Below are 22183 nucleotides of genomic sequence, written 5' to 3' on the forward strand. Positions count from 1 at the left end.
GCTGCTCCCGGGCACCGCGCGTGTGCCGGGAGGCGGACGGCGCGCCGGAGGGGCCAGACCCGGGGCGCGAACGCCGGGCTGCAGTACCGCGCCGCGGCCACCAGGCGGCAGCAGCGGCAGCGAGCGCCCGGCGGGCGGCGCTCGCCCCGGGGCGGCGCCGGCGCTGCCGTTCCGCGCTTCGCGCGCCGAGCGCCCGCCGGCACCGCGGCAGCGGCGCTTCCTGCCCGGGAGGCGGCAACGAGCGCGGCGGCAGCGCCTGGCAGGCACCGCGGCAGCGCACCGCCGGTACCGGCGGACGGCAACGTGGACGGCGGCGGCGCCACCGAGCATACGCGCCGCAAGCGCTGCACTACCGGATTTTGGTCGCCGGGTGGCAGCAGCGAGCACGCGGGCGTGGGTCACTGCGCATGCGCGGCGCCGCACCTGCAGTACCGCATTTTGGTCGCCGGGTGGCACCAGCGAGCACACAGGCGTGCGCCACCGCGCATGCGCGACGCTCCGCCCGCAGTACCGCATGTTGGTCGCCGGGTAGCAGCAGTGAGCACAGGAAAATGCACCATCGCGCATGCGTGGCGCGGCATCTGCAGTACCGACTTTTGGTCACCGGGTGGCAGCAGCGAGCACAGGAGCGTGCATCACCGCGCATGCGCGCCGAAAGCGCTGCAGTACCGACTTTTCGTCGCCGGGTGGCAGCAGCGAGCACAGGAGCGTGCATCACCACGCATGCGCAGCGTGGCATCTGCAGTACCGACTTTTGGTCACCGGGTGGCAGCAGCGAGCACACGGGCGTGCGCCACCGCGCATGCGCGCCGAAAGCGCTGCAGTACCACATGTTGGTCGCCTGGTGGCAGCAGCGAGCACAGGAGCATGCATCAACCGCGCATGCGCGGCGCCGCACCCGCAGTACCGCGTTTTGGTCGCCGGGTGGCAGCAGCGAGCACAGGAGCATGCATCAACCGCGCATGCGCGGCGCCGCACCCGCAGTACCGCGTTTTGGTCGCCGGGTGGCAGCAGCGAGCACACGGGCGTTCGCCACTGCGCATGCGCGCCGAAAGCGCTGCAGTATCGACTTTTGGTCGCCGGGTGGCAGCAGCGAGCACAGGAGCGTGCATCACCGCGCATGCGCGGCGCGGCATCTGCAGTACCGCATTTTGGTCGCCGGGTGGCAGCAGCGAGCGCACGGGCGTGCGCCACCGCGCATGTGCGCCGAAAGCGCTGCAGTACTCCATGTTGGTCGCCGGGTGGCAGCAGCGGGCACATGGGCGTGCGCCAGCGCGCATGCGCGGCCCCGCACCTGCAGTACCATGTTTTGGTCGCCAGGTGGCAGAAGCGAGCACAGGAAAAACCGTCACTACGCATGCGCGGCGCGGCATCTGCAGTACAGCATTTTGGTCGCCAGGTGGCAGCAGCGAGCACCCGCAGTACCCTGTTTTGTTCGCCAGGTGGCAGCAGCGAGCAGGTGGGCGAGCGCCCACCGCGCATGCGCGGCGCGGCACCTGCAGCACCGCACTTTGGTCACCAGGCGGCAGCAGCGAGCCGGGGCGTCGACTCTTGCTGGCCGGGCGGCAGCAGAGCGCGCGGTGTCGGCCGCTCGCGCTCCCGCGCTGCAGTGCCCCGCGTTGGCCGCCGGGCGGCAGCAGCAGCGAAGGCGGCGTGACCGCTCGCCGCGCACCTGCCGCGCCCCAGCTGCACTGCCGCCTTGCGGCCGCCAGGCGGCAGCACCGAGCGCGGCGGCGGCGGCGCGCAACGGTGCATGCGCGGCTGCCGAGCTGCAGTACCCAGTGCTGGCCGCCGGGCGGCAGCAGCGAGCGCCGGGGGGGGACGACGACGACGACACGTGGGGGTGGCGTGGGCGCCCTTGAGGCCCGTGGAGCAGCGCTTCTCGGGGAACGGGCGCAGCGGGAAGCCCGCGGGAAACCACACGAAACCGGCAGCGAAATGACCCCTCGTGCTGCGCGGCACCCCCGCCCCTCCGAGCCTCCGCCATCCTCGCCCCCCGCCATGGCTTGGCGACCCTTCCGCTCCTCCCTTGGCGCACACCGGTCCCCGCCACGGCCACTTGGGACAGGGCAGCGGCAGCACCAGCCCCTCCACCGGCAGCTGCCCCCTCACCCTCGGCCTCACTGCCCGCACCTGCGGCTCCCACAGTCGGGGCCCCACAGGACCAGGCAGCCATCGCCCGACCCCCAGAGTGCACCCCCTCCCCCCCTGGACCCAACCACCGCCCCTCGCCCGCTGCAAAGGAAGAGCAAACGCAGCCAGGAGGGCAAAGGAGACGGCGAGCGTTTATTCCGTCACGCACGTAACAAGCCCCGGGAGCGAATCTGCGCCGGAGCTCGGGGCCCCGATGCTGGCCCTGCTGCTGGGACGCCTCGGCTGTCGTTCCCACAGCCACGCTCGTCGGTTTGGCGGGGAACGGACGGATGGACAGTCAGTCGGCTCCTGGAGCGATGGGCTGCTGCGCAGAGGTGGAGGCTGCCAAAAATGAGGAGCGGGGCGCAGGACGCTGGAAGAGAGGAGGACAGTGGCAGCCGGCTGGACAGGGGGATGTAGTGAGAAAGCATGAGGCAGGGAACAGGACAGCAAGAGAAAGACAGAAAAGACAGGGACAAGAACAAGGACAGAGGCGCAGCAAGAGGGGAAAAAACAGGGAGCACGACAGAGACAGACAAAGAACCAAAGCAGGGTTTAGGTTGGAATAAGATCATCCAAAGTCCAACTGTTAACCTTGCGCTGCCAAGTCCGCCACTAAGCCATGTCCCCAACAGGCAGCGGCACCTCCCCGTCGGGGAACGGAACGCCGCGGCACTGCGCGGCAGGCGGGGACGCTCACCGCTACACTGCCGCCGAGCGGGGTAAAAAGCAGCAGGGACAGGGGAGGAGAGGCAGAACGAGGGCGCAGGAGGACAGAGAAAGAAAACTAAGGACAGGGAGCAGGATGGAGATGAGGAAGAAACCTGGGATGGGCAGCACAACGGAGAGGGGTTCAAAAAGAGTAAGGGCAGGGAGCAGGACGGAGGGATACACTGAGAAACGATGGCCCAGGGAGCAGGACGGAGCAACAGAGAATAAAAAAGGAAGAGGGAGCATGAGGGGAACAAGGTGGGGGGTGAGAAGGACAGATAAAAGGACAGAGCAACAGCGGGAAAGAGGATCAGGGAGCAGGATGCTGGGACAGAATGAGAAGAGAGGACACAGTGGTAAAGACACAAGAAGCTGTCCTGGTTTCAGCTGGGACAGAGGTAATTTTCCTCCTAGTAGCAGGTACAGTGCTGGGTTTTGGATTTAGTGTGAGAATGATGTCGATAACACGCTGATGGTTTAGTTGGTGCTAAGTAGCGCTTATCTTCAGCCAAGGACTTTTCAGTTTCCCATGCTCTGCCAGCAAGCAGGTGTGCAAGGAGCTGGGAGGGAGCACGGCCAGGGCAGCTGACCCCAACTAGCCAAAGGGGTATTCCATACCATGGAACCTCATGCCCAGTATATAAACTGGGGGGAGTTGGCCGGGAGGGGCGGATCGCTGCTGGGGCATGGGTCAGCGGGTGGTGAGCAATTGCATTGTGCATCATTTGTCTTTTTCTTGGGTTTTATTTCTCTCTTTTTTTTATATTCCTTTTCATTACACTTATTATTACTACTACATTTTATTATTATTGTTATTATTATGTTTTATTTTAGTTAATAAACTGTTCTTATCTCAACCTACGAGTTTTACTTTTTTTTTTTCCCCCCAATTCTCCTCCCTGTCCCACTGGGAGCGGGGAGGAGCGAGGGAGCGGCTGCGTGGTGCTTAGCTGCTGGCTGAGGTTAAACCACGACAGAAGGACAGAGGGATAGAGAGACAAAGAGGGAGACAAGGACACAGAAAGATGGAGAGAGAATGACGGGGGGGAGAGAAAGATGGGGCAAGGAGCAGCAGACAGGGATGGAGAAAGAGAGGGATGGGGAGCAGGACAGAAGGTTATAAAGAGAAAAGTAAGACAAGGGAAAAAGACTGAGGAGCAGAGGCAGAAAGGTCCAGGGAAAAGCATGGTGAGATGGAGGAAGAAATAGGGTCAGGCAGCAGGACAAAAGGACAGACAAAGAAAAAGGAGAGGAAGAAGGAAGGAAGGATCAAGATGGGGACAGGGAGTGGGACGTATGGAGAGAGAAAAAGTAGGACAGAGAACAGAGGAGAGGGATTGAGTAAGAGAGAGAGAGATGCAGATTAGGACAAAGAGGTGGAGAAGGTAAAAACAGTGATGGGCTGGAGGACCTGCTGCTGACAACCTGTCACTCCTGATGTCACTTCCATGGCCTCAAAAATGGGACACGGCACAGGACAGAGGAATGGGGGAGCGAAAGAAAAGGCACAGGGAACTTTTTAAAAAGAAAAAAAAAAAAACAAAAAAAAACCAAGAGAGCAAAACAGCGATGGGGAACGGGGTAGGGAAGGGGAGCGGACAGAACAAGCATGCAACAAGCGAGTAACAAGCGTGCAACTAGCGCGCAATGAGCGCGTCATGACACTGGACAGAAAGTGAGAGGAAAAAAGGGACAGAAAGCTGGATATAAGGATGGAAGAAAAACAGGAACAAACCCCAGTATTTATTACACAGTGTGGCTAATTAAATGTACATAATCTACCGGCCTGAACAGAACTGCTTACCATAGTGGCTCAGCCCGTGTCTCCTCTAAGTTAGCATCTGTTTCTTGGCAGGGTATGCAGGACTATAAAACACGAAGGGAGAAACATGCTCACAGGAGTAAGCTAAATGGATTACATGCCCAAGATCTGATTATTACTTAGTCTTAATCCTAGCTCATACAGTCAATTAATACTCTGATCTCTGAATTGCATTTCTGCAAATTCCACATGTATTCATGCTCCTCCATTAAAAAAAATAAATTGCATTATCTCAGTGTTAGATACAGGGTTGTCTGAGGATGCTGTGAACATAAGGAGACTCTTTTGCAGGTTCCTTGGAAATCCTACATTGACTTTGAAATTGAGCAAGAGGAGTATGAGAAAACAAGAAATCTTTACCGCAGATTACTTCAGCGGACACAGCATGTTAAGGTCTGTATGGGTACCCAGAACACCGAATTGGTCTTGAATCTGGTCCATAGCGGATGGAGACCCTTGACTGCTTTGATTGTGTGGCTTTTTCAAATCAGCAGTGAACCTAAGTTCAGTCCCGTGCCTGTGCCATAAAAAGGGGAAAGACATTTCTAAGTTACATATAACAGGTTTATCTTCCATGCAAGTATTAATACATTGCCTTCCCCTGCTGTGTTTCTTGGGTATTGTACAGTATTTTCATTGGTCATGAATAAATGCATTTGAAGAGGTTTTTACTATTACTGACTTCAGGTATTTTTGGTTTGAAAGAAAACCAAGAAAACACCATACAGGAGGTAATTCCATTTTAACAGTCTCTGAATTTCCAATATTTGAAAGGAAAAATAACAGGGTAAGCGCAGGAGTGTGCAGCCATTACCAACAGAAGCAGCATTAGTAAGCCTCTCAATATTGCTTTTTGGTATTTCATGCGGAAAAACATTGAGCCTAAAATTTCTCACCCATAAGTTCTTGGGGGCTGGGGGCAGAAGGAACCTGACACACTTAGGAAGTTGCCTGGGAATCACAGCTTACAGTTACTCAGAATCTTCTGGTCTCACAGGATGAGGCAGAGGTATAATCGATTTCTTCTCCATATCTCTGGAAAGAGCTTTTCTCGTATCTGTGGCAAAAGGAAAAAAAAATGCTATTATAATAAGACAGTCATTGCACAAAGCCGTATTAAATGAATTCTCTATTACAGTAAGATCATTTTCAATCAAGAAGATTTCCTAGAATCACAGAATATCTCACGTTGGAAGGGACCCACGAGGATCATAGTGGAGCACTCCCTGCTCCTCGCAGGACTACCTAAAACTAAACCGTATGACTAAGAGCATCGTCCAGACGCTCCTTGAACTCTGACGGGCTTGGTGCCGTGACCACCTCCCTGGGGAGCCTGTTCCAGGGACTGACCGCCCTCTTGGTGAAGAACCTTTCCCTAATGTCCAATCTGAACTTCCCCTGACGCAGCTTCATTCCATTTCCTCGCGTCCTGTCGCTGGTCACCAGGGAGAGGAGATCAGCACCTCCGCTGCCTGCCTCGAGGAAGGGGTACACTGCGATGGGGTCCCACTCCTCACCCTGCTCTTCTCGCTCCTCGCAAGTCTTGCCCTCGAGACCTTTCACCATCTTGGTGGCCCTCCTCTGGACACGCTCGAATAGTTTGATGTCCTTCATCTCGTTCAGCAGCAATGTTATCAATTGGAATGCGACGCTGCATGAAACTCAGCTGAACGGAAAGGAAATGGCAGGCTAAAGGGACAAATATATGATTTAAGGCATCTGCAACAATGGTGTGTGTCTGTCCGTAGCCCCTGTATCTCATAGTACTCCAGCATATCAAACAAATAGTGCAAGAACAGAAAAGGTATACAGCACGGCCACGTAACCCTTTGGGGAGGATACTTAAAGGAAAGCAGATCTAGAAAGAGGAAGCAGCTGGTGCTTCAGTTCTGTTAACAGAATTAACATTAACATACTTGAATTTCCATGTTCCTTCCCTTTTAAATTGAAAATGCCACCCAATTCTCTGCCACTGTTGACCACTGACACTTGTAAATTTGTAGTCAGACATCTGAGAAAAACAAAGTTTCCAGTCCCTGTTAGGGGAAGAAAGGAGGAAAGCACTGCCATTCCTTCCCCCAGTAACATTAGCAAAAAGCCCAGCCACCGGGTGTGAGCGTTCCTCGGAAAGAAAAATTAAACAAGAAACCGCATTTTTATTTTCATGTTACCTACAGGATAAATGTGTTTGTACTTAGTAATTTATTCTTGTAGTTTATTTTGCCACAGATGCTACAAAATGTGTGAACTGCCAGAATAAGTTTTGGAACTGATGTAATGTTCAGTAGGAAAAGCTATCTGAAGCAGTATACAAAATCCCATTCATCAACGACCATCTGAACTTGTTTCATATTAAAAAAAAAAATTAAAAAATCATACAAATAAGCCCAGGAACCCTCAACATGAGAATCTTTCCATCCAACTTGAGGCCAAACAAACACTTACCATAAGCATCTTCATCTGGCTCTCCACTGCTAGCAGAGTAGTACTCTAACACCGCCCGGTACACACTGTAGCCCAGTTGCTTATACATATTTACCGCAACCTGATTTGATACTCTCACAAAGAGATCGACGAAAAATCCACCCTTTCTTTGAAAAAATAAAAAACCAGAAAAACACAGTAAGGAATAGCAGGTGAATGTATTTGTAAATAACAACCCCTAACTTGTAATCAGACCACGAGCAGGTCTTATGATGTGGTACGCTAATCACACACCTTTCACACTGTAATAACAGATGCACTCCTTTACCAAGGGACGAATCCAGCATAGGCACAAGTTTTGTTTTATTTTCCTCATACGACCACTCTTCTACACCAGCCAGTGGGTTCAGAATTACGAACAGAAAGAACAGGGCAAGCTAAACACCCACACAAGCCTCATATCCATAAGAAATGATTAAAAAAACCCCAAAACATAAAAATCCACATTTTAGATTGCGTTGGCTTCGGGACTGCCTCCTTCAGAGTGCACGGGGGGGCGGGGGGTGGAATCGGCCACAGAACTCAGCTGCCTGACAGGAGACAGGCCTTCTCCTTACAAAGCGAGTTTGTCAAAACATCGTACTATTTTCTGATTTTACCAACTACAGCGGGGTTGCCCTACCAGCATGAGTTGGGGACGTTTCCCTGTGGGTTCATTTGACGCTAAATTAAATTTCCTGCAGGTACAAGTAACCAAGCGCGAGACAGAAAGTAAGCTAAGATACTGTCTGCCGTACAAAATTTGTTCCAGATTGTGCCCGAGGGAATCACACAAAGCCCACAATTACCGAAGAAGTACGTTGGAGGCCCTACGGGAAAGGGTGTCGACATTTCGCGAAGCTCTTTTCCTGTCCAGAAAAGGACCTTTTATACAGTACTGCTATTGGAATTCAGGCTATTTCCTACTCGTTCTGGCAAGTTAGCTTGCAGAGAAACCCTGAGATTTTAAACTGCCAAGCAACACTCATAAATTTTGTTCTCTAACTACGGGGAATTTCAGCGAATCAGAGCACTACTGAAAGCAAAGTTCTAGGTCTGTTTCACGCAAATCAAATATCTAAGCCATGGACAGGTGTCTGTGGAAAGATTACTTTGAAAGGTAAATTTAAAGATCAGCACAGTACTCACTTTTCTGAAATTCCTTCCAGTAGTTCCATCAATTTAGCGGCCAAGCCCAGCCGTCGAAATTCTGGTGCAACAGAGAGCGCAGTAACACGGCCATGCCACTCCTCCCTAGGCACTGAGCCTTCCGCTTCACCCGTTACTGCGAACACCCAGAGCATCAGCGCAGTAGCACCTTCGGAATAACGCGCCACCCACAGCTATACACCTTCACAAAAGAACCAAGCAAAGCAGCATATAAACAAACGATGCAATGACTGTAGTAAACGCTCAAACAGGGATGTCTACGTCATTACTCTGGGATTCAGCAACCGCTAAAAATGTCATTTTGCTCAAGTATTACAGTAGCTGCTTGACTAGTGTAAAAAAAAAAAAAACATTTTTTTTTTTTTGCAAATTCATTGGTGGAGGCATGACTTCCAAATAGAAATTTTAAGCGATTCTCGTGAGTCTTTAACTGAGCAGAATTCAGGACCTGACTAAAATAATGGAGGAACAGAGGGCTAGAAGCCCAAAACTAACTCACCTGCTGGAGGCTTTTGGTGGCTGTGGGGGTGTAGGGCTTGGGAAGCTTTGCCAGAAAGCTAAGGCCCTGCAAACATGGTATGTTTGAGGGGAAAAAAAAAGGGGGGGGGGGATGACACACGTTGTTTTGGGGGGCTTCTTTGTAGTTCCTCTCCTTTTCCACACAGAGCCAAACCAGTGTTAGTTCACTAAGGAATATTCACGCTTCCACATGGTACTCTTATAAATACTCGCTGCTAATAAGCAATGTGGTGAATACGGAGAAACCTTCCGTACAGCAAATAAAGCTTTAAGCTTGACTATGTTAAATACTTTATTTCCCTGCAAAGACCCTTATTCTGCCCCAACCCCACCCCAAAAGGGGGGGAACCTGGAAGGAACAAACAAACCAGCAGTTCTATTCGGAACGACGTCCGAAAAACACGACCACTCCACGGCAAATAAGCAAACGACCTCCCGACTCAGAGCATTCCCTTACAGGGCAACGCTGAACCCCGGCCCAGCAATTTCTACGTACCGGCGGCCCGACAGCATGCGGAGACTGGAGCCGAGCGCGGGGACTTCGCTCCAGGCCTACAGCAACGCTCCATGCCCGGACGCCCACCGCTACAGAACCCGGGCGGCCGGTACCGCAAGCCGAGACTCGCTAGGAACGTCAAACCGAGAACTGCTGCCAGGCCTACGTGCCACCCCAAGGCGTCCATGAGACGGGAAGACGAGGTTTAACGTTCCTCTTCCCTGCCGGCGACTGGGAAAACGCCAAGAGTCAGACAGGCTCCCCGCCTTATAATACCCCGAGGCAGCGAGGCGGTGACACCGGGAAAGGCGGTGACACTGGGAAAGCCAGCGCCGCGCTCGCCGTAAGCCATCAGCTCCCCGCCGGGCGCCTCGGCGGCAACGACGTACCGGGGCCAGGTACTGCAGGCGGAACGCTATCCCGTACCGGGGCGCTCGGTTAAGGAGCAGGCTGCCGCCCAGCCGCTAGGCCCCGCGCCTCCTCCCCGGCGGCAGCGGGAAGGATACGGTCTCCCTCAGCCGGTCCAGGTTGCTGCGGAGGGGTGGAGGGGGGGGGAAGAGAGCAACGCTCAGCACCGGCCCGAGCCCCGCTCACCGGCCGGCCGGGGCGCCCCGAGCTCCCCCCGGGGGAGCGGCAGCGGCGCCTGAGGGAAGGGAGAGCCCCGGAAGCGCTCCCGCCGCCCAAGGATCCCCTTCCGCCACGGAGAGGCGGGAAGCGGAGCAGCTGGGAAGGCTTGAGGGAGGCGGCGGCGGAGGGAGGAGCGGCGGGGCCGGGCCGGGCCGGGGGGGCTGCAGTGGCGGGAGGGGCTCGGAGCCTGGCTGCGGCAGCCCCACGGGGAGCCGCACAGACGTGGCCCCCGAGAGCCACCGCCGGCAGCAGGGGCCGGGACCTGGGCTCCCTTGGCTTCTCTCGTCCCCTCTGGAAGGGGCGGTCTCACGCAAACTCTCTCACAAACAGTATTTAACGGAAAATACAGCCTTCCCTCTGCGCCAGCAGCTTGATTTGGGTCATTTTCCCTTATCCCCCCCCCCCCGTCCCCGCCTGTATCTCCGCCATCCTGGCAGGAGCTAGGAGAGCAGCACAGTAACTCTTTTATTTATTTATTTTTTTTAAATCGGGCTAATCTATCTGCCAAGCAGACTTTGCGCACTCTTCGTTTTCTGGAATTCCACAGAAATGGCCTTCCCCCCTGCCCGGTAATGAATCCTCACCCGGTCTGTGATGCTGCAACTCCAGCAGAGAAAGAACGATCCGCTGAGCGTAAGAATTGCCTGGAAGGCTGAGACCGCGAAGAAGGATGACAGCCTTTAAGATGAAAAATAAGAAAAACAACATGGGGAAACGACAACAAGAAGTTAGATGTGATTTAAGCTGTTGCAGGTGGCATTCTATGATTTAGCAGCATGTGCTTTCTGTGAATTCACAACTAATCCCCTAACGTAGTGTTAACTTCTCTATTAAGCCTCTTCTATTAGTAAGACTTAGGGATTTATTACCTCCAACTTTGCTTCCTTTAGCCTTTCCAGTCACTTCTCTATTTAAAAAGAGGGAGTAACAAATAGAGACCACCTCAACTGTAAGCTTTTTCTTGCTTTTCAGTATTTCATAACATCAAACACCTCGCATTGGAGAAGACAGAATAGCTTATTTTTACAAGTCCAAATTCCTTCCAAAGTTTTTGTATCATCTGTTTCCTGGCATTATGAGAAGTGAGAAGTGTTTTGCACAGCACAGTGAATAAAATGTTCTAATTTTCAAAAGAAACAATTGCACAAGAACAGACAGCGGAATCATCTTGAGGTGGTTTGGGCACGCGTTTCCCTTTTTGCACTCTCTGCTTTCCTTCGTTTCACGCCTGAAATTCTGCGTTTCTTAATGCTTTGCCTCTCTGCCCCAGTCCTTCCCTCCCCTAAGCAGGGCCGCCATCGTATGAAAACAGCGGAATTTTCTTTAGCACTGAATGTCAGTTTTAACTTCACGAGAAATGGTTCGGCTGTCAAGATGCCTGCCTGCTGCTTCTACCGACGGTTCAGGTCAAGCACACTAACTAGGTAATGATGTTATTGCATCCTTCCGTTGCAAAGAGTTTAAAGTGAGCCGAGCGGTATGAAAAGCAGCAGCATCAGAGTCTGCTGACACACAAAACATTCAGGTGTGAACCATTTCTTCGAGGAAAAAAAAAAAAAACCACCCCAAAAACCACAGCACACAACATCCCAAATTATAGTTCAATATTACAATGTATTATTATGTGCAAAACTCACCATTTACAAAATGAAATACAAACATGTGCCAGGGGTTTCAGATACACGGCAAACCGACAAAAATGCTACGGATCTCCGTACGTACAATACACGTGCTGCTTACGACATTTTTGTAATCGTCTGCCTTACGTTACACTGCTCACACCAGACCTGGGGACAACCCCACGTCCCTCTGAAGAGAGCAGCCCTAACTGACGTAAGTAGGGCCCAGAGCATCACCCACGGCGTCGGTTATCTTGGACAAATCTCCACAACAAACACGTTTAATACCATTTTATTTTTGCATACGTAGGACTGACTTTCACATCTCGCCTCCCGAGTAACTCGGAACCATGAAATGCTACAACACATTCTTCAGTCCAAGACCCATTTTGATGTTGGCGACAGGCTATACAAAACAGTTAGTGTTCTCCTTCACCTCACTGATATATTTAATCCTCTGCTAACACAAATAGTATCTGGGATAGGTGCTGCCAAATCCCGCTGCAAATCTACAATACTGCTCACATAAAAGTTCCTCACCGACCTCCCTCGCTTATTTTCTGCGAGGAGCCTGAACCAGCAGACTGACACATTTTAATCCTAAATGAGGTTCTCTACATTCTTTCTCTGCCCCTTCTCTACATCCTTTTCTTTCCATTTCCTCTTCCAACCCCCTAGTTCTGTCTAAAACAATGCATATAAACAATAATCCAGATAACAGTACATCAAGTTCAGATAAAGGCACTGAAATCGCCAGTGCCAATGTTACAATCTTCTTACAGATAACCCAGGTTCCATAAGAACTCTCCTGTAACAGGAAAAGAGAAACCACAGAGACTTTTAATGCAATACTCTAAAACCAGCAAGAGATTTATTCTTGTATATTAAATGTTAAAATCACATGCATAATTATAGAATACTTTATAGTTAAAAAAATATTTCAAAAACCAACCCTGACAGTTTACCTGCAACTGCTATAAAATTTCTATGATATATATATATATAAAAACATGGCGATTTTCTGTAATTAAAAAAAAATTAGGAAAGGATGCAATCATCCAGGTAATTATGAGTTAACTGATGCCCTGCATCGGACAGTCTTGTCAAACTCCTGCTGGTGAAACTGAGCTCATACCAGCCAGTTTACTGAAATACTTGTCTCGCGTACATATATTTAAATCAAAATGACATTTGGCTAAAGGATGAGTGTAAGAAAATAGATTTTTGCACACTACAGCAAAAGACCTGCAGAGGGCCACAGTATAATATGCTTCAAAAGAGTCTGTGGTACAAGAAATTCAGCCTCATGGGCTGTTTACTCAAACAAACACGCTGGTGGAATATTCCGCATAACTGGCCGTATGCATGGTTTACATGGGTTTTTGTAAGCAACGCTAGAAGTGGCTGCGCGTGTTTTACTAGGCATTTACGGTTTAAGACCTGTTTTAGCTCCTAAGGCAGGCAGCCAACAAAGATGTTTTCAACAGTTAACAAGGAACCGGAATTAAACGATGAGTTGCTGGTTTTAAGAAGCTGAGTCATCATTGTTTTGAAAAATGGCACCATACGGATCGCTGTTAATGCGCTTGTAGACGAAGTGAAAGACCTGGGGTTGCGGACGGCTGTGCAACTCTGCCTTAATTTTCTGAGGGTAGGTGTCCTCCGTCAGTTGCTGCCAGGTGTCATCAACAAAAAGAAACAGGCTATACTCTTCTGGATTGTCCACTTTAAACTTTTCAGCACAAAGCTGACATACGTCTTCGGTAGTGATGTATGGTCTTACTAGTAAGGTCTTTCCTGTACATCCACTGTTAATTTCCTGGAATGCAACACGAAGGTAGTTCTGTAGAATGAGAAAACAGGCATCAGAAACTCAAAACAACCAAAACTCAAAAACCCAAAACTCATCCTCTGAAAACCGAGGAGTCAGCAACAAACAGCAAGCCTCTCCGTGTTCGAGTTGTGAAACACACCCCGGCGGTTCCTGTACATTACGGCCACCTCGTGAATTGCGATGGTGGTGGCAAGACTGTGGCACGCCTGCGGTGGGCATAATAGAAACTCGTAACCCGACATCCTCCTTTCCTTGGCTGATGTTCTAACCCTGCAATTAAGAGTGAACAGATACAGCCTCAAAGCCACAGGGAAAACACCCCTGGTTTCACCGGGACTTGATGTTTGGCCTTACTAGGAAACAAAATGCCGGGAAGCAAAATAAACGTCCGAGGCAGCACGCCCGAGAGATGCTGCTGCTACTGCTCTGTCAATGCTATAGAACAGAAGCTTCACGCAGTATGTTAGTCAGAAGGAAAAAGAAGAAAAAAAAAAAAAAAAAACAAAAGCCTCTGCCAGCGGCACACGAGGGTGTTGATCCACAAGTTACTGCACGATAAACTGTTTGCACTCTTACGCTGCAGTATGCAAAAGGCAATCCGTCCTCACGGAGGATATTTTCATCGCGTTAACCGGTGGCAATTTGGTGCCTGAGCCTGACGCAACCAAGTTTCGTGTGACAGCGTTTTCGTTTTTTAAATAAGGCTGAGAGGGATGCAGAAAGAAAATTTACTCCTCAGCGTTAGAGTAAATCCATACAATCTTGAGGCAAAAGCTGGGTCTTTTTTCTCTGTTGAAACGGACACATGCCCACAACTCTGATAACATGGATAAATTCTAGATATGCCCGACAAGGAAACTCAGTTCTACCTTTCAAAAAGCATTTAAAAAGTAAAATAAAAAGCAACAACTGGGGGGGAAAAACCCACACAAAAAACTTTTGGACACACGAACAAAGCAGCCTGCTGTCACATGCTTTTTTTAAAAAGAAATTAACTGCCATTAAAGACTAAAAAGCAGCAAAAGTAAAGGGGGTGGGAAAAAATGACAGTGAGAAAGACCTGTTTATTGACTGAGCTGGTGCCTATATTTGTATGCTGAATAAATTAAGCATGCTAAATCACAATGGTAAAAAAATTACATTTCATAAAAACAAGCTGTTAAAAGCTAAGACTGAGAAGAATGTTCACATGACTTCACTTCCAAAGGGCACTCTTGTCTTTTATTAAAGTATTTTTTGATAGCTTGCAGACTGAAACACTGAAGCTTCGCAACAGCATTTAAACCATTGGGACTGAACCTGACTGAATAGAACTAATCCATTTTTGTCACCCAGTGTGAAGAAATTATAAAAAAATCAGCCCTACATAAGGCAACACACGCTACAGTTTTAATTTCTAATGTAGTTAAACACACAGAAGACCTGCTTTTAAATGCACGTGCTTTTAGACAGACAGGATTGCTTCAAGGAGAGGCCGAAGTTTGTACAAATGCCTGCAAGTCATATACTGAGTATCAAAATTATGTGTGCAGTATCAGAAAGTTGTATTTAATCATCATCAAAATACGGGATTTTTTTGCTTTTCCATCCTTTAAGGGAGGGAGGATGAAGGCCTCCCAGGGCCCACAAGCTGACAAGGCTGTGAGACTGCATCACAGAAATGCAGCGATCACATCCTGCTTCAACGTGGGAAAGAGGAGTTGAGCTCAAGTTGCGTTACACATGGGTTGTAGGGAAGGTGCTTCATTTCAGGACTGCAGGACGTGGAGAAAGGAGATGGAAAACTGGCATTCCGAGCAGGCAGCAAAATGCTTGAATTTGTGCCAAGCATAGCCTGGAAGTGGTGTGATCTTACTGATTCGAGGCTCTCTTTTGAGAGAGACAACCAAGAAGCAGCAGCAGCACTGGACACGCTTGGTGCCAGCTTTTCCCCCGCCCCCCGGCATCTTCCCGCATCCAGCACGGCATCCAGCTGCACAATCAGCTGGGCTGAAGTTCATTTGCTGAGGAAGAGAAGGTGAAACGGAATACAAGATCCTGCTGAAAAGAGTCTTCTGTCATTTAGTCATCCAGCAGAAATACAAGGTGATGAATTTTCCTATGAAAAGTGTAGTGTTCTGCTAGAAAGAACAAAGACTCGAGCTACTTGAATATGACACCTAGCTACAGGTAAGCAGAATATAAAATGGATCCCAGTAAGACGGACTAGCTTTGGGCACCGGCCGTAGTTTGGAATTTCTGTTTATCAGTTCTCTTCCTAAGAGAGGCAAATTGTGGAAGACTGCTTCTTTTCCCAGCTCCTTCCTGTTCAGTGTTGTGCTGTAGTCGTTTGCATGGACACTGATAAAGCAGGAGGAGCCTCAACTGAAAGGTTTCGTGATCTCCTGATGACCCCCGCACCTTCATTTCTCAACCTCTGAACGACATCATATCTAATTGATGGTTGTCATTAGCCTCTCTGGCAACTTTGCGCTGCGGTATGAACTGTAAACAACTGAACACAAAGGAGTAAATCCTTTCTTCTCGATTCCAACATCCTCCTTGCTTCAGTCCACAAACCGATGCATCTGAACAGACAGTCAACAGCACGCTATATGACAGACACGCAGGCCTGGTTTTAAAAGATGAAGTAATCCCGACTGTTTTGTTATTCTTCAGCTGAAGTTACTGCCCTGCTCTGAAAGAGCAGCAAGAAATGGAGGGGAGGGAAAAAACACAAACAAACATGAAGACATCCATAGTATAGAACTCTGCTCCTTCCTTAAACTTTAAAACTGTAGGCAAGCTTTTCTCCCACCTCTCCTCTCTATTACCTGCTGTATGCCACCATTAGCTACTGGGGAGTTGTGCTGATTTATAGCACTGGAAATCTGGATTTGTTCTTTTTAACAGTAAAGCATACAAAGAAGCTGAATCTAAGACACGATTCAGTTTGCCCTTGCTCTGCATGACTTAAATAGAAGGGAGGGTGGGAAAGCTCCATTATTTAGTGTTTTTCTTTAAACCACCGTAATCAAACTCTATTATATAAAGTGCAAAGACTTCAAAACCAAGGCAAATTGGCCAGCCATATTCTCAGCACTGCTCCACTCCGCTTACCTTGTGGCCCCAAGGGAATCGTTGTGAATCATACCTCTCAAATGGGGATTTCCAACAAAACAATCATCCCCTGTTTTTCTCCTCAGCCCTAAGCTCTACCTGAAAATCATCAACTGAAGGTATCGTCCTGTTAGTTGTCCTCCTCTTGTGCCATTGGCGGAGAGTATCTCTGGCTTCTGAGCTTAGCAGTCGGGCAGCTTGTTCTTCCTGGAAGTTCTTGATCAGTGAAAGTGCTCCATAAGCGCTCGTCAAGTAATAGCCCCCTGTGAAGGACAGCGAGGGAGGAACTTCTCAGAGTGGTCACAAACACCATGCTAGTTCCGACTGGTTACACTCACAAGTACAAACACAATTTTTTATATATATATATATATATACACACACACATATACACACACACACATTTATGGAAGTCCCTGTACTCTATTGCCAAACTATCTATACATAAAGAAAAACAGCTCACTGGCCTGCAAAATACCGGATGGTGTGTTCTCAGCTGCTAAGAGACATGCAGTGGTTGCAGGCACTCCATATTATCAAGTGGTGCAATAGTATCTAACTCTGGGTCCGCTAGCGCTGGGGATAGCTGGTTACTTAAACGACTGGTGTCACTCCTTTACTCCTGAGTGTTTTTACAAAGTTGGAACAAGAGTTTTCTTCTAAACAACTTCCAAACAGTGATTCGTTCTCTTCCCGAACTTCAAGTGTGGATGAAATAAAAACATAGCTGTTCAAACAAAGTAAAAGACAATCTACCACTGTTCAGGAACTTAAAAGCAACCACCCTTAGGGGCAATAAAGCAACGCCTGAGTGTGTGATTTGTACCCCGGAAGCATCCCAAAGAGTTTGCTTTTGTTTTTAAAAGGAAGACCGTGTTTGTCACTTTTTTAGCATTCCCCATAATGTCCAACTAGTTCAGGAGGTGATGTGTATGGTCCTCCGTACTTCACCTTCATTACATGAGCGGAGAACAAATTAAAGCTGCGACAGAGTTGCCTATGTACAAAAGCAGCTGCAGGTCACAAAGGAAAAGGAGTCTCAACAGGAGGTAACAGTCCTCGACAACCAAGAGAAACAAAAGTCATGCTGTCATTTGTTTCTCTCACTTTTTTTTTTTTTTGCAAACTATTTGAGTGGGAGCGTCCAAGTAAGAGGCAGCACAGTCTATTCACGGAGTCACTCAAAGATGCATTCTATGCTCACAGTAGTATTTTCTGTACTACTGATAGCATCCTCTTGGCCTTTAGCTTTGCAACAAGTTTAATACATAAAACATATGCAAGACCCATGAGACAAATAGGACCATACGTTACATTTGAACTGCACAACTTCAAAGCACTAAACACTTTTTCCTGCACAGTATAGTTCAGCTGGTGCCAAAGACAGGGCCAGCCAACGGATGGGCTCCTTTTGGTGCATTAAAAACAACGTGACTTAATAGTCCAGTAAAAGTTTCTGCCTTTCAAGCATGTTAATGATCTCCAGCTTCACATCTCAAGTATTTTCCGTGCTAAGATTCCTGAACAATGCACTAGAGGATGCTCTGTACACGAAGCAGGGAACAGACCCGTGCCAAATTGGAGGAATCCTGGCACGGCTCTCTCATGCATACCAGCATGTAAGAGGATACAGCAATTTCAGCAAGCCAAGAGAGAGCAAGAATGGGAAACACACATATACTTAAACTCACAGCTGAGCTTGGTCACAAGAACCTTTAAACTTCCTCATAAACTGGTAGATTCTGGGGCGTACCAAGGCCTTGCAGAATACCTCTTTGTTAAAAACACCACCATGAAAACCAAAAGGAGAGAGATTTCCCCGCCTCTAGCGGACTTCAGCCGTCATTCAAGAGTGCCGTAGGAAACACATTCCTAGGGCTCAGAAAAATACTTTGTGAGAAGCACATATTGGGAAGAAGCAAAGACCGTTAAGGGGGGCAATATTCTCAAAAGTACTTCCCCCAGAGGGACAGGGAATTCCTCCAGAAGTTTTTACAAAGCACCTAACCGAAGCCCCACTACGTGTCTCACAATTTCACTGCATGCTGCGGCCCTATAAATACTCTCAAGATATTCTCAGGCACAGAAGGATAACCACATTTGGCACCTGCACAGTGTATGTGTTTGCTTGCTAAGTCACAACGCCTCCCCCTTCTTGGTTGAAAACAACGTATTCCCTCCTAAGGTGGCATACACCAGCAGATTCCCAGGTCACTCAGGCCTGCACTCTGCAAGCTAACCAGCTTTCTCTGACTTTAAGGTGGAAATAATTATGAGATCCTCTCATTACACTACCAACATCGCTGACGTTAGGACTCCCCTTGAAAGGATTTCTAAGAAAGATTCTTCTAAGGAAGAATCCCCCTTCCCTAGTCCTTCACTCAATTCTAATAAAAACAAATAAATAGATTACCTTCTCCATGCAGCAAAGATGGATCCAGCAACTCCATCATGTATTCAATTTCAGTATCCAGCTCCAACATATCACACTGGGCTAGCACATACGTCAACACAGGCAAGAAGTCATCAGCTCCATACAGCCTCCCTGGGTTGAAGGGAACACAGACAGACAGTGACAGCCAAACCACACCCTCTTACCAGTTTCAGTGTTCGAAAGGAAAGCATTATTTTGCTGCCTTCACTGACCGGGACGTTTGTATTGCTCTAGAGCCTCCTGTTACCAACGTGCAGCAAAGAGAACGTCATCCAACGCTCGCTGGACAGGAGACCAACACCAGCTTCATCCTGTACTTCTAACAAGCACAAAGCTGATGATGCACACCTTGAGGCACGCAAGGGAATTTAAAGACCGGGCTCACCCTGGCATCAGCTCAACTGGTGAACTCCCAGAAGGCTGCCATGCCAGTCTGGCCTGACCTCCACCTGTACTTCTATCACTGGCTAAGAGATGATGAATAGGCATTTTCTTTATACAGGCAGGGACGACATCCACTTTCTGGAAGGATCCAGCCACAAATACCAGTTTCTGTGTCTGAATCCCAGCAGAGAAGCCTGAATATAAAAGCCTATTAGATTTGACATGAAAAGTCAGCTCATTTCCTTGACAGAGCATAGTTAAAAACACCAGTGAGCAAAGCCTCATATCGTTCCCAACTAGGCGGTGAAGCATCATCGGCAATGGCAGCACGCAGCCAACGCACAGAGACTACGCTGTACCTAGGTCTGTCTGTGCTCCTATCGCTTCTATGGCACTGAAACGTTCTGTTTAGAAAATACTACGTGGCCAGGTCTCTAGGTCTTGCCAAACTGTGTTCACCGCGGAACCGGTGTGACGGTCACTTAAAAACCACCAAGAGCGGGAGCCAATTTAAACTTTGGTGAAACTCCAGATGACTGAAGGGCTGATATCTCAAGTTACACCAGCTAAGGCATACCCTCCAGGTGTTACACTATTATCTGGCTGAGAGCACACGACAAAGCAGATACTCGGGCAGCTGCTGGCTCAATGCCGTGTTTTACAAACTTCACGTGACAAAACAAGACAACCCAAGGAGCATCTGCCACATCTTAGCCCAAGCCCCTCAGTGCAACAGTTAACCGGCAGCAGCCCCTCAATATTTTTCCTCTGCATGTTGCAAATACCTTACTCAATGTGATAACACAGCACGGAGAAAAGAATTTACAGCGCTTCAGGCCAAGATTCCCATACCCATTTTAAAATGCAGGATTTTGCACAGAAATAAGCAGCTGGGCAGGAGCTCAGACCTCAATCTTGCAAAAGTGCCTGGGGGTCTTTAACAGCCACAAGCTTTCACCATTCATCTCAAATCTCAAAAGAAAGCAGGCGTCTTGATCAGCACCGGACCCAGCTGCACAGTCAATGCTCATGTAGAAAGCAAGCCGCCAACCACCTGTGGCAGCTTATACTTGCTTATGGGAAAAAAAAAATCTCCCACTACCACCAGCGTTGCTTCACCTTAGCTGGTGACCTACCGCAGCAGCGTATGGTAAGAGGTCAGGCAACAGAGCTGCACCTAGGAATTCATGCCGTCCAGCACAGCATTTTAATCATGCCACTGACTACTCAGCAGATCTTAACTGGGCTGTAGTTCCATTTCATTATCTAGGTTCCAAGGTCACTTTTGGACTCCTGCTACAGTGTAGCCGTAGATGTTATTTCTGTTCCAAAAACGTGAAAGAAAGTGTTCAAATGAGAACACTCAGAGGCACAGCAAGCCAAAAACACTGGATCAGAGGCTGCTTTTCTCCACCCATTAACACAGAGCCCTTGTAGCTGTCATATTGCATACACGCTATTGAATTACTATAGCTAAATACAGGGTGTTACCTCTATTACAATCTCCAGAAAAATACTCATTTAGAACCAGTGTCAAATTCAAGGCTCACAGGACAACCTTTCTGACAGCCAACTTCAAAAGCCTACAGTTAAGCTAAGCTGGTTTTTTTTAAGCTGCTTCACAACTCTGCTTCACGCTGAATTTGTAAGATGCGCTGGCAGATGCATCAGAGGTACCAGGAAAGAAGCAGAGAGGAAGAATCCCTCTCAAAAGGGCAAGGAGATGCTACGAGAGCTCCAGGAGGAGACAACATATCTGCAGAATCAGGTGGTCCGATTTCCTCCACCAAAAGACAACCCCAGGTTCGGAACGTCAGTGAACTCGAACCATGAGAAGCACCATACCTGAGTTATTCTCCATGACAGTGTAAATCAATTTGCAAACTCTCAGCAGCAGCATGACTTTCTTTTCAGGTGAATACATTTTCTGCATGGTCATGAACTTGACTTTAATCTTTTCAACGTCCACAAAGTCTGGCGTTGGAACAAACACGCCCAGTTCCTGAGGATTCCTCTGCCGCACCAACTGCAGGTTTTCCTTTAGCTGTTTCCAAGAACCATCCGCGGTATGAAACTCTTTCAACATCGCTTCAATGTGGCCCTTCAACGGCTTCAGAATGCACTTATGCATGGCCTTCTCCAGGACAACATCTGCAATGGGAAAACACAAGTCCAGCTGACTTCCTTCTCTAGAGCAGAGCCAGTATTAATATAACCATTCCCAAAAGAGACACTGTAGAGCAAAACTTACTTGCTAGGGCCTATTTATTATACAAGCTGAGTTTCCAGATGTTTGTTAACAAGAAAACAAAAGGCAGAGCAGAATCTGTATTCCATTTGCATTTATGGTAGCGTGGTAAACACAAAAAAAAAAAAAAACCACAAAGACTACAGACTGTCACAGAAAAAAAAAAAGAAAAAAGCAGCAAGCTGCGGCTCCAGTTAACTTTTTCTTTTGTTAGCCAGAAGTCTCCGCGTGTTATTTTACATTGAGCTTAGACTTTAACTCCCAAACTTAAAGTAAACCAGTCAAAACCATAACTTTTGTCTGCTTTGGCATGCAAGCCCATCCTTTTTGCATAGTTTCCATCAGAAACTATGACTCCACCAAGGTCTCCTAAAACTTGGCTCAACTTTGTCAAGATCTTTATGAAGCTGGACAGATTACGGGCTTTAAACTATAAATGAAAACCAAGCTGTGTTTGTCCAGCTTCGGATTTAATCATGCAAGCTTATATACAGCTTTGTCATCAAGTTTGTAGTTCTTTGTTCGGCAATAGTGTGCACGTGGCACAGCAACCACTAACTTTTTTTTTTTAATTCTTGTTCTACGCAAGTTTTTCTTTAACAGTCATTCTCCATTTTCAAAGTA

General features: G+C 48.5%; 2 protein-coding genes across 5 annotated transcripts in view; both read right to left on the reverse strand.

Moving 5' to 3' along the window:
* Positions 1-4722: 4722 nt before the first annotated feature.
* On the reverse strand, positions 4723-9840 carry NAA20 (N-alpha-acetyltransferase 20, NatB catalytic subunit). The gene is made up of 7 exons (XM_050893722.1): positions 9704-9840; positions 9315-9545; positions 8279-8480; positions 7112-7257; positions 6184-6355; positions 5563-5723; positions 4723-5183 (listed from the first exon to the last, which is right to left on the reverse strand). The coding sequence occupies exons 3-6, from the start codon at positions 8431-8433 to the stop codon at positions 5642-5644; spliced, it is 555 nt and encodes a 184-aa protein (XP_050749679.1). The 5' UTR covers positions 8434-8480; positions 9315-9545; positions 9704-9840; the 3' UTR covers positions 4723-5183; positions 5563-5641.
* A 1701-nt stretch (positions 9841-11541) lies between these two features.
* Positions 11542-22183, reverse strand: part of RIN2 (Ras and Rab interactor 2) — an 83045-nt gene continuing 72403 nt past the window's right edge. For all 4 annotated transcript variants that reach the window (XM_050895010.1, XM_050895008.1, XM_050895009.1 and 1 more), the window contains 4 exons: positions 21157-21462; positions 18907-19038; positions 16593-16756; positions 11542-13403 (listed from right to left, as the gene is read on the reverse strand). In XM_050895010.1, the coding sequence (XP_050750967.1) occupies positions 13086-13403; positions 16593-16756; positions 18907-19038; positions 21157-21462 (920 nt within the window). In that variant the 3' untranslated portion in view covers positions 11542-13085. The remainder of the gene's footprint in view (positions 13404-16592; positions 16757-18906; positions 19039-21156; positions 21463-22183) is intronic.

Source organism: Gymnogyps californianus, chromosome 3 (genome assembly GCF_018139145.2).
Source record: "Gymnogyps californianus isolate 813 chromosome 3, ASM1813914v2, whole genome shotgun sequence".
In the NCBI taxonomy this organism is placed as follows: Eukaryota; Metazoa; Chordata; class Aves; order Accipitriformes; family Cathartidae; genus Gymnogyps; species Gymnogyps californianus.

Bases quoted from the DNA above. Each gene is read 5' to 3' on its own strand.
- NAA20 (XM_050893722.1), bottom strand. From the start codon at position 8,433: ATGCTCTGGGTGTTCGCAGTAACGGGTGAAGCGGAAGGCTCAGTGCCT. The intron at 7,258-8,278 runs GTGAGTACTGTG...ATTTTTTCAAAG, and splicing joins CTGGAAGGAATTTCAGAAAA to AAAGGGTGGATTTTTCGTCG. The intron at 6,356-7,111 runs GTAAGTGTTTGT...TTGTCCCTTTAG, and splicing joins GCCAGATGAAGATGCTTATG to CCTGCCATTTCCTTTCCGTT.